The 11851-nt window shown below is 45.1% G+C and overlaps 1 protein-coding gene across 1 annotated transcript in view; it reads left to right on the top strand.

Annotated features, from left to right (window-relative positions):
• The first annotated feature begins 7138 nt into the window (after positions 1-7138).
• dapp1 (dual adaptor of phosphotyrosine and 3-phosphoinositides) overlaps positions 7139-11851 on the top strand; it is a 102157-nt gene continuing 97444 nt past the window's right edge. Inside the window, exon 1 of the mRNA XM_055641133.1 lies at positions 7139-7346. Within this exon, the coding sequence (XP_055497108.1) occupies positions 7273-7346 (74 nt within the window). The 5' untranslated portion in view covers positions 7139-7272. The remainder of the gene's footprint in view (positions 7347-11851) is intronic.

Genomic DNA, 11851 nt, shown 5'->3' with positions numbered 1-11851 from the left:
AAAAAAAAAAAAAAAAGAAACTATCAAAGCATAGAGGGCATAACTTTAAGTTGAGAGGGGTAACGTTTAGAGGAGATGTGCGATGAAAGTTTGTTTCTAAGTTGAGAGGGCGGTGAGTGCATGGAACGTGCTACCAGGTGGTGGAGGCAGACACACTAATGGTGTTTAGAGGATAGGCGACATTTCGGGTCGGGATCTTTCTGAGGAGGCTCCGCTCTTTCAACGCCTGCTGTAAGATGCTGCAGATGTTCTACCAATCAGTGGCGGGCACCTTCATCGCTGTCGTGCGCTGGGGTAGCAGGACGAAGGCCACGGACGCCAACAGAATGAACGAGTTAATCGGGAAGGCTGGCTCCGCCCAGGGGGTGGAGTTATATTCGCTGGAGATGGTCTTGGAATAGAGGATGCTTCTCAAACTGTGGAGCATCTTGGACAATACAGCTCACCCCCTCCATGACACACTGGTCAATCTGAGGAGCACCTTCAGCAACAGACCGGATCCACCAAGATGCAGCACAGAACGCCACAGGAGATCCTTCTTCCCTGTGGCTATCAAACTGTACAACTCCTCCCCCTTCTGTCATGTGGTTGACTGATTCCCCCCCCCCCCCCCCCCCCCCCCCCCCAATTCTTTTATTGTGTTTTATGACTGATGGCACCAATTTCCATGCTGGGATAAATACATTTCTATCGTATCGTACTGTAAGTGACGTTTCAGGCCGAGACCCTTCTTCAGGCTCGTGGTATGGAACTGGATCAGGAAACCAGGTCTGCTGGTGACCAGGGGAGAGGCGAGGATCGGCCGTGTCAATGGTCGTGGGCTGAGCGCGGCTGGAGCGCAGGTGAGGGCCGGGGGTGGCGGCTGCAGCCTGGCCTTGTGGTGATGGTTGGTAGGTCTGTCCACTATAACCAAAATCTGTTATAAAGAGTCGGTAATAACGAGGGTTTACTGTACCACTGACTGTCTGGGTACAAGGATAAAGAGGGGCCTAGAGCAGGGGGGGGGGGGGGGGGCACTGAGAACAATGGGGGGCCCGGTGTGGGGGAGACAAAGAAGGGTCCAACATTATTTAGGCAGTATGTTTTGTCGACGCCTTTGTGCACTTTGAATGCAAAAACAAAGAATTTCACTCTTCCTGGGTACATGCAACAAAATACCTTCATCATCATCTATGTGCATGTAGTTTCATCTCAGTAAATGTTTGCAATTTTTTGCATCTTGTTCTGTTTGACCATGTGTGAGTGCATGTTTGCACATGTTTACACATGCTCAAACATGTACCTGGATATTCTGGGGACGTTTAAACCTCCAGCGATGTATTTGGTGCATGAATTAGAGAACTCTTCTTGCATATTCATTACATGTTTCTGACTTTTTGGGAGGGACCTCAAGGGTGAACTGTTTCACTCAGAGAATAGTCAATAGCAAGGAATGAAGCCCTTCAGCCCAACTTGCCCACACTGATCAACATGCCCCATCTACACTGGTCATACCTGTCCACGTTTGGCCCATATCCTATCCACGTACCTGTCTAAATGTGCCTTTCTTAAACGTTGCCATAGTCCCTGCTTCAACTACTTTCTCCGGCAGCTCCTTCCATAGACCTATCACTATCTGTGTAAAAAAAAAAGTTACTCCTCAGGTTCCTATTAAATCTTCCACCCTCACCTTAAACCGATGTTCTCTGGTTCTCGATTCCCCTACTGTGGGCAAGAGACTTCTGTGCATTTACCTGATCTATTCCTCTCATGATCGTGTACACTTCTGTAAGTCGGAGTCTACAATGGGCTATGATTGTACGGTCTGCACAGGTCGTAGTTTGGATCAAACATGAGGCAGCACTTGTGTTTACACCTATTCATTTTATCCAGAGATACTGCCCGAGCCCCTGAGTGACTCCAGCACTTTGTGTGTGTGTGTTCTGTGTAAGCCAGCGTCTGCAGTTCCTTCCTACACTTTCACACCGCTGGGCTGCTCTGTGCACCCTGCTCCCAGCGTGCAGCGTGGACACAGCAAGTTAGCAGGGCAGCGCTGTCCGCACAGAATCTTCCGCAGGTTCTCCTCAGCTGCCGGGGTAATGGAGCCGGAGCGGCAGCGGACCAACGGAGGTCCCAGCGGGGAGAGGACACCCCCATCTGCCCGCCCCCCTACTGACATGACCAACACCTCAGCAGCCTGGTCCTGAAGAGGCTGAACAGACTCTGCAAAGTTAAAGGCTGAGTGGAGACTGTTGGAAATCTATAACCAGTGTTGCAGTGCTAATGTTTTAGGTGCCAGAGCTGTCAAACAGGGGCGTCATTTCAGGTTCTGTTTGAGGCGGGGCAAGCTAGTCTCCCGAGAGGGTCAAACAAGGTTATAGCCTATCACTACATCCCAGTGTATAACTAGTACAATAAAACATACAATACTTCATTTAATAATATGACAAAATATTGCACGGTTGTACTCACTAATTATCATGAAATATAATTATCAAGCAAGTAAAGAAAAAGGCTGTAATCATGTATTTTACCAATTTACAAGTAATTACCTGCTTACCAAGTTTCACAATAATTTCCACAAAGGGTCGGGCATAATATGTGTTTGTGGGTCTGAAGCAACTCTTGTCCTGGTGTCTTCAGCTGATCTGTGGCACCGCAGCCATGATGTGATGCACGGCTCAGGATTCCACTGAACCAGAGGAGGTCCGACCGTGTAGTTTAACAAACATAAGTGCTGATACATGATTTATGAGAATTCTTGAGCGTGTTGGTGTTATTATCGTTCATGTGACTGAATCCCCTCTCACACTCAGCAGTACTAATAGGAATTACTTGTGAACAGCTCAGTAATGGGCCTATATCTTGGGGGATGCGGTGTCCACGATCCTCCACATGAAGAAGAAGAAAGCTTAAACCGCTTACAGATAGATGATATTGCAGCTCCATAATTAGGTGGTATTTCAGCAGGCCAACAGCATTTACCAAGGACACACAATTCATTTAGCAGGGATTTATACATACCATGAGGTTCAGAAGAATGAGAACCTTTCAAGGATGTTGGCGTGAACATACAGTGCTGCAAATTGTTTATAAGACTAGTTATAAACTGTTGATAATTAATGGAGACGATTTTGTTGTTGCTTGTTGAGGTAATTTCTCCAAACTTCCCCTTTTCCACTGCCTTTTGAACTTCTAGACTTTTTGTACCTGGTTGTACTTTCAGTCCAGGCAGTGATCTTATGCTCGGTTGGATCAGTTTGTCTGCATAAACAATCATGGTAGTGCGTTTCTGTAAACACTGACAGTAAACCATGTTCATGCAACGTGCCATACATTAGAGCTAAATCCAATAGAAACTGTTCTGAAGAGGGTCTTGTCAACAGACCTTCATAGGTTTTTCTGTCGCTCCAAAGTCTTGTTTCATCCCAAAATGCTGGAGAAACTCAGCGGGTGAGGCAGCATCAATGGAACGAAGGAAATAGGCAACGTTTCGGGTCGAAACCCTTCAACACTTGAACAGGGAATACAAGCCTGACTTCAAAACATCATTACTTTCAGAACTACATTTGGACCCGGTTATAAAATTTGAAATAGAAGCAGATGAAACACAGCTTTTGTCACTTTTACTATAATCTCTTGTACGTTATTCTTGTTACATACCTCAACTTGTTTAGGAAAGAAAAAAGTTAACATTATTTGCATAGAAGCCATAGGGTTGTTAGTGTGAAAAATTAACTTTAGTATTAGAGAGTAATCTACGGAGTGGCACCGTCTACCACAGATATAGCCTTACTAATGCGACTGAGTCAGAGCAGACAGCAGGGCCCACAATGGTTAGCAGTGTTGCTAAGCTGTAGTTATAAAAGTACCAGAATTTACTGAAAGCAAATACGTTTTTTTGCATTTTAGCCACCTAAATTGGAACCAACTCAGCCAAGTAATCAAGTATTAAAAAAGGACATCTAATGGACTATTGCTAAAGCCACGAATATCACAGAATATTAGTATCAAAAGCAGTAGGTTGGCAACTCTGCCTCGTACTGTTTCTCTTGCAGAAATGTTTGGACAGGAAGCGTACGTGTCGATATTCACAATATCCTCACACGTGGGGTATGACATGGTTAGTAGATCAATACAAATCCTGTTTAGTTTTTAAATATATAGGAAGTTAAAGAAGGTTGAATCTCCACATAAATTATTATCTTATCTACCACCAAATTCTCTTCCGTAAAATCCCCTTTATGCAGTCACTGTTAAATTCCCCGCTAGTAAAAATTCCCCAATGTTTATTTAGCCTTTTTTTTTTACAGAGGTGCCGGAGCAGTGCTCCCTGAGCTCCGGCAGTACTGCACCCCTGTCTATATGTATATTAAGTTATGCCAGGCATGGACAGGGTAGACAGCCAGAACCTTTTTCCCAGGATGAAAATATCAAAGACTTCAGGGCTTAGCTTTAAGTTGAGAGGGGCAAAGATTAAAGCAGATGTGCGGGGCAATTTATTTCAGGCGCAGGGTGGTGAGTGCCTGGTACGTGCCGCCAGGGGTGGTGGTGGAGGCAGATACTATAGTGGAATTTTTGGATAGGCACATGGATATGCAGGGAATGGAGGGACATGGATTATACGTGTAGGCAATAAGGGTTGGTTTTGGCATTTTGTTCGGCACAGACATTGTGGGCTGATGGGCCGATTCCTGTGCCATAGTGTTGTATGAGTACTGATGCATAGTTGTCTGAAAATGCTGTCACAATTGGATGGAATAGTGAAGAAGGGTTTTTGGCACATTGGCCTTCATTGCTCATTGGTACTGAGTATAGAACTTGGGATGTTATGTTACAGTTGTACAAGACATTGACGAGGCTGCATTTGGAGTATTTTGTTCAGTTCTGGTCACTCTGCTATAAGAAAGATGTCATTAAGCTGGAAAGAGTGCAGAGAAGATTTACGAGGGTGCTGAAAGGACTTGAGAACCCGAGGGAGAGGTTGAGCAGATAGGACAAAGGACATTTATTGTCACAGATAGGGTGAATGAACAGGATCTTTTACCCACGGTCCAGCAATCAAGAACCAGAGGACATGAATTCAAGGTGAGAAGGGAAATAGGAGGCTGAGGAACTACTTTTTCACACAAAAGTCAGTGTGTGTATGGACTGAGCTGCCATTGGAGGACGGTGATGCAGGTAACATAATGCCCCTGCCCCACTTAGGAAACCTGAATAGAAACCTCTGGAGACTTTGCACCCCACCCAAGGTTTCCGTGCGGTTCCCGGAGGTTGCAGGTGGTTGCCGGAGGTTGCAGATGGTGGAAGCAGGTAGGGAGACTGACAAAGACCTCCGGGAACTGCACGGAAACCTTGGGTGGGGCGCAAAGTCTCCAGAGGTTTCCGTTCAGGTTTCCTAAGTGGGACAGGGGCATTACAACAATTAAAAGACTTTTGGACAGGTACTTGGACAGGAAAGTTTAAGAGAGATATGGGCCAAAATCTACCCACAACGCTATGAGTGAAGAATTGCCCATTAGATTCCCAGCAAACTTTTCTCCCCTCACCTTAATAACAATAATAATAATAATAAGAATAATAAATTTTATTTATGGGCGCCTTTCAAGAGTCTCAAGGACACCTTACAAAAATTTAGCAGGCAGAGGAAAAACATGTAAGGGGAATGAAATAAATAGTAGAGACATGACTAGTACACAAAGTAAATACAGAATTCAATACAAAACACAGTATGAAGCAATTAATGCACAGATGAAAAGGGACGGCACGTGGGGCTAAGGATAGGCAGAGGTGAAGAGATGGGTCTTGAGGCGGGACTGGAAGATGGTGAGGGACCCAGAATTACGGATCAGTTGGGGGAGGGAGTTCCAGAGCCTGGGAGCTGCCCTGGAGAAGGCTCTGTCCCCAAAACTGCGGAGGTTGGACTTGTGGATGGAGAGGAGACCGGCTGATGTGGATCTGAGGGACCATGAGGGTTGGTAGGGGGAGAGGAGGTCAGTGAGATATGGGGGGGGCAGATGGTGGAGGGCTTTGTAGGTGAGGATCAGGATTTTGTAGGTGATCTGGTGGGAGATGGGAAGCCAGTGAAGTTGTTTGAGGACTGGAGTGATGTGATGCCAGGATTTGGTGTGGGTGATGAGTCGGGCGGCTGCGTTCTGGACCAGTTGGAGTCGGTTGATGTAGGTGGAGCTGATGCCAAGGAGAAGTGAGTTGCAATAGTCCAGTCGGGAGGAGATGAAGGCATGGATGAGTCTTTCAGCAGCGGGCGGTGTGAGAGAGGGTCTGAGTTTGGTGATGTTGCGGAGATGAAAGAAGGAGGTTTTAATGACATGGCGGATGTGAGGCTCAAGGGAGAGGGTGGAATCAAAGATCACGCCAAGGTTGCGGGCCTGGGGAGATGGGGAGACAGTGGTGCCGTCGATGGTGAGAGTGGGGTTATTGATTTTGCTGAGTGTGGCTTTGGAGCCTATGAGGAGGAATTCTGTCATATCGCTGTTGAGTTTGAGGAAATTATGTTGCATCAGGTTTTTATAGCTGACAAACAGGAGTTAATATGGGGGAGGGGGGGGGGGGGGGGGGGGGGTTGTGGAGGGATTTGGTGCCAAGGTAGATCTGGGTGTCATCAGCATAACAGTGGAAGTCCAGACCATAAACCTATGTCCTCTGGTTCTTGATCCCCTACTGGGGGGGGGGGGGGGGGACTCTATATATTCACCCAATCTAATCCCCAAGATGATTTTGTACATCTCTACAAGATCACCCCTCGTCCTCCTGTGCTCCAGGGAACACGGTCCGAGCCTGCTAAATCCATCTCAAGCCCTCGAGTCCTGGCGATATTCTCGTAAATCGTATGATTGGAAACTGAAGGATGAGCAGTCGGACTCATGCAGTCATGCAGGAGGAAGGGGAGATAAACAAAAACTGTAGACACTAGTGGGTGTGAACATCTGTGCAATGATAATTGGTGAGAAACAGCTGGTTTACACTTATTCCTTTTCTCCAGAGATGCTGCCCTAGCCGCTGAGTGACTCCAGCACTGTGTGTGTGTGTTCTGTGTATGCCAGCGTCTGCAGTTCCTTCCTACATTTCACACCGCTGGGCTGTTCAGTTGAGTGCACCCTACTCCCAGCGTGCAGCGCAGACACAGCAAGTTAGCGGGGAGGCGCTGCCCGCACTGAAACTTCCGCAGCTGCCGGGGGCAAGGAGCAGGAGCAGGAGCAGGAGCAGCGGCGGGACAGCGGAGGTCCCAGCGGGGAGAGGAGACACCCGTCTACCTGCCGCCCCATTACCGACATGACCAACACCTCAGCAAACTGGTCCTGCCAAGGCGACGAGCGGCCACACACCGACAACCTGGCCGAACTCGAGTGAGTTCTAGCTCCGATTCTAACTCTGAGCCGCTTCTCTGTCCCGGCCACTTCTCTTGGTTATCACTGTTCTTTGATTCCCAGCACCGGCCGATTTTGTGCACATCTCAGGCGCACAGTTACAGGTTGTTGATCTGGGGGAAAGTTACAGACACTTGCAGCGTGATTATTGCAGGTTGTTTAAAGCGTGTTCAATGAAAGTTTATTGAAAATGACTGCAAATTTACAGGAAAAATATTGAAAAATCGTTGAAAATTGCAGCATTTTGATAGCAAATTATTGAAACTATGGAAAATGATTGCCTATTTATTGAAACATTATTGAAAAACCATTAGAAGAATTATATATTTATTGAAAAATATTGGCACATGATTTCATATTTACTGAATTTGTTGAAAGATTAGTGCATATTTTGAAATGTTATTCTACATTTATTGTGTTTTGAAAGTTTATTGCATATTTATTGAAAGTTTTCTGACTTTCTACACTGTTGTGTTTTGGGAGCAATTTAAAAGGGACCTCAAGGGTTAACTTTTTTCACCCCGAGGTAGCCGTGCGTGGAACGAACAGCCAGAGGAAGCTACAGTTGCACTTACGATTTTTAAAACAAATTTGGACAGAAGATAAGAAGGGTCTCGACCTGAAACGTCACCCATTCCTTCTCTCCAGAGATGCTGCCTGTCCTGCTGAGTTGCTCCAGCATTTTGTGTCTACCTATAGATAAGAAGGGGTTTTGAGGGATGTGGTCCAAATGCAGGCAAGTGGGACTAACCGAGTGTACCATATTGGCTCGTATGGACAAGATGGGCCGAAGGGCCTGTCTCCGTGCCATCCAGCTCTATGGCTCTATTGATTGCTGTGTTTGTAGCCCTGCTGATGTTTACACGCCAGTCCTGTAAAACCATTCTACCCGCTGTTGAAATTGTGCCCAGTGAACCGGAGCAGTAATAACTCTCTCGTTGCCTTCCTCAAATCATCTGACATGCGGAAGTGCAGCGACTTTGATTTAAGAAGTGGAAAAAAAATCCCAAACCATCTGTTGAACAGCATCTCGGGTCATAGAATCCCGGTGGCTGGGCCCCAACCAACACGTGGCCAGGAATAGTGTTTAGTTTTAGTTTAGTCTAGGTTAAGTTTAAGGTGATAGGTTATAGGGGCAGAATTAGGCCATTCGGCACAAGTCTACTCCACCATTCAATCATGGCTGATCTATGCTACAGATAGCTTGGTCTCCACAGCCATCTGCAGCAATTAATACCACAGATTCACCAGCCTATGGCTAAAGAAATTCCTTCTTATCTCCTTTCTAAAGGTACGTTTAGTTTAGAGATACAGCGTGGAAACCGGCCTCACGACCCACCGACCATAGATCACCCATTCACACTAGTTCTATGCTACATACTAGGGACAATTGACAGAAGCCAATTAACCTGCAAACCCACATGTGTTTATAAATTCATAAGTCACAGAAGCAGAATTAGGCCATTTAGCCCATCAAGTCTGTTTCCATGCTGTATGACTATAACAATAGACAATAGGTGCAGGAGTAGGCCATTCGGCCCTTCGTGCCAGCACCGCCATTTAATATGATCATGGCTGATCATCCACAATCAGTACCCCGTTCCTGCCTTCTCCCCATATCCCCTGACTCAGCTATTTTTAAGAGCCCCATCTAGCTCTCACTTGAAAGCATCCAGAGAATCTGCCTCCACTGCCCTCTGAGGCAGAGAATTCCACAGACTCACAACTCTCTGTGAGAAAAAAAATTCCTTGTCTCCGTTCTAAATGGCTTACTCCTTATTCTTAAACTGTGGTCCCTGGTTCTGGGCTCCCCCAACATCGGGAACATGTTTCCTGCCTCTAGCGTGTCCAAACCCTGAACAATCTTATATGTTTCAATGAGATACCCTCTCATCCTTCTAAACTCCAGAGTGTACAAGCCCAGCTGCTCCATTCTCTCAGCATATGACAGTCCCGCCATCCAGGGAATTAACCTTGTAAATCTACACTGCACTCCCTCAATAGCAAGAATATCCTTCCTCAAATTAGGGGACCAAACCTGCACACAATACTCCAGGTGTGGTCTCACTAGGGCTCTGTACAACTGCAGAAGGACCTCTTTGCTCCTATATTCGATTCCTCTCGTTATAAAGGCCAACATGCCATTTGATTTCTTCATTGCCTGCTGTACCTGCATGCTGTACCTGTACCTGACATCATAGCTGCCTCCACCACCATCCTTGGCAGTATGTTGCTGGCACCCACCAGCCTCTGTGTAAAAAAACATCTTGCCCTGCACATGTCCTTTAAACTTTGCCCCTCTCACCTTAACGCTATGCCCTCTGGTCTTTGATATTTGTAAATTCATAAGTCGTAGGGGCAGAATTGGGCCATTATGCCCATCGAGTCTACTCTGCCGTTCAATAATGGCTGACCTCTTTTTCTTTCTCAACCCCATTCTCCTGCCTACTCTCCATGACCTTTGACATGCTTACTAATCAAGAATCTGTCAATCTCTGTTTTAAAGTTACCCAATGACTTGTCCTCCACTATGGTTCGTGGCAATTAATTCCACAGCTTCATCACTCTCTCACAAAATAAATCTCGCCTCATCTCCTTTCTAAAGGTGCGTCCTTTATTTATGAGGCTGTGCCCTGTGTTCCGACTTAAAACGTCACCTTTTCCTTTTCTCCAGAAATGCTGCCTGACCTGCTGTTACTCCAGCACTTTGTGTCTATCTTCGTTATAAACCAGCATCTACAGTTCCTTCCTACACACTTGATTGTGCACACTTGTACACACTTGTTTGGCATGATTGTTGTCATGTATGATATTCCTGGATAGCATGTAAAACAGTGTAGATGGGGCATGCTGGTCAGCATGGGCAAGTTGCACCAAAGGCCCTCTTTCCACGAAGTATGACTCTATAATTCTATAACTGTATTTCCTAATTCCTTTAGTGACTTGAGCATTAAATATATGACATTATTTTGGTTTTGTCATCCCATTAAATCCTTTCACCATAGTTGTGAGAGGTTGCATTTTTGGAAGTCATACTAGGGCAGGGCCACAGTAAACTGTAGGGCCCTGGACTGTGGTAGAGGGCTGAGGGATTTAGGAGTTGTTCGTGATGTGTATATAAATGGCTTGGATGTAAATGTACACGGGTTGGTTAATAGTTTGCAGATGACACCAAGATATGCTGGAGTCATGGACAGTGAGGAAGAAGATACAGCTGGATATAGATCAGCTACAGAAATGGGCGGAAAAAATGGCAGATAGGGTTTAATCCAAGCAATTGTGAGGTATATTACTTTGGGAGGTGCAACGTTTTTTTTTTTTTTTACTTATTTTATTTATTAGAAGCAAATGTACAAGAATAAAACAATCATCATATACAATTATACAGTTAATGTACAGCTTCAATTTTAAATTTTTAACTTTAAAATAGAGGAAAAGAAAAGAGAAAGAACAAGGGAGAGAAAAAGTGAGAGGTGCAAAGGTAAGACCCCTAGACTACCAACGTAGTGTAGCCAGAGTGGATGAAAGAAAGAAAGAAAAGGAAAAAAAAGAACAAAAAGAAAAAGAGAGAAAAATGGTGATATACCTGCCTCTCGTGTCCCGTCCCTCCCCCCCCCCCCCCCCCCCCCTCCCCCCCACCCACCTCACCCAACCCATAGTTGGATTTAAATCCAAATTGTGTTGCGCCTTACTGTCCTTGTAAGAATTCGGTGAAGGGTGTCCATGTCTTGAAAAAATGATCTGGTTTTTCAGCCAAGACAAGTCTAAGATTTTCAAGATGTAGTGTCTCGGACATGTTTGTAATCCACATCTTAACAATAGGGACTGATGTGTGTTTCCAAAATTTAAGTATTAGTTTTTTTGCCGTTATCAGGCCATAATTAAGGAAATGTCTTTGAAATAATGTTAGCGCAGAACAGGCTTCTGACGTACCTAGAGTGATCAGGTCAGTGTCGGGGTCCAATTTTATTTTAAGTATTTTAGAAAAAATTTCAAAAATTCCTCTCCAGAAATGATGTAACTTTATACAAGAGGCAAAGGAATGCATTCTAGTTGCTTCCTGGAGGAGACATTTATCACAAATAGGAGAAACATTTGGGAAGATTTTACTCAGTTTAGACTTTGAATAATAGAGTCTGTGCAGTATTTTAAATTGTATTAGCGAATGCCTAACATTAAGAGAACAGTTGTGTATGTATAGAAGACTTTCCTCCCATCTTTCTTTTAAAATTGTTAGGCTGAGTTCATCTTCCTAAGCTCGTCTAATCACTTCTGACGATGGGGATTGTATATTTAAAAGGGTATTATAAAGGTATGATATTAACTTGTTTGAATCCAAGTTTCTATTCATACATTCGTCTAGTGTGTCTGGGACCATATATTGATAGTCTTGGGTATATGATTTCAGATAGGGAGGTGCAATGTTAGGGAAAAATATCCAATCAAAGGCATGACCCTTCACAGCATTGATGTTCACCGTGGTC

This window comes from Leucoraja erinacea, chromosome 1, assembly GCF_028641065.1.
Source record: "Leucoraja erinacea ecotype New England chromosome 1, Leri_hhj_1, whole genome shotgun sequence".
Lineage (NCBI taxonomy): Eukaryota > Metazoa > Chordata > Chondrichthyes > Rajiformes > Rajidae > Leucoraja > Leucoraja erinaceus.
Note: the sequence above shows the minus strand (reverse complement) of the source record. Positions and strands in the feature narration are given on the sequence as shown.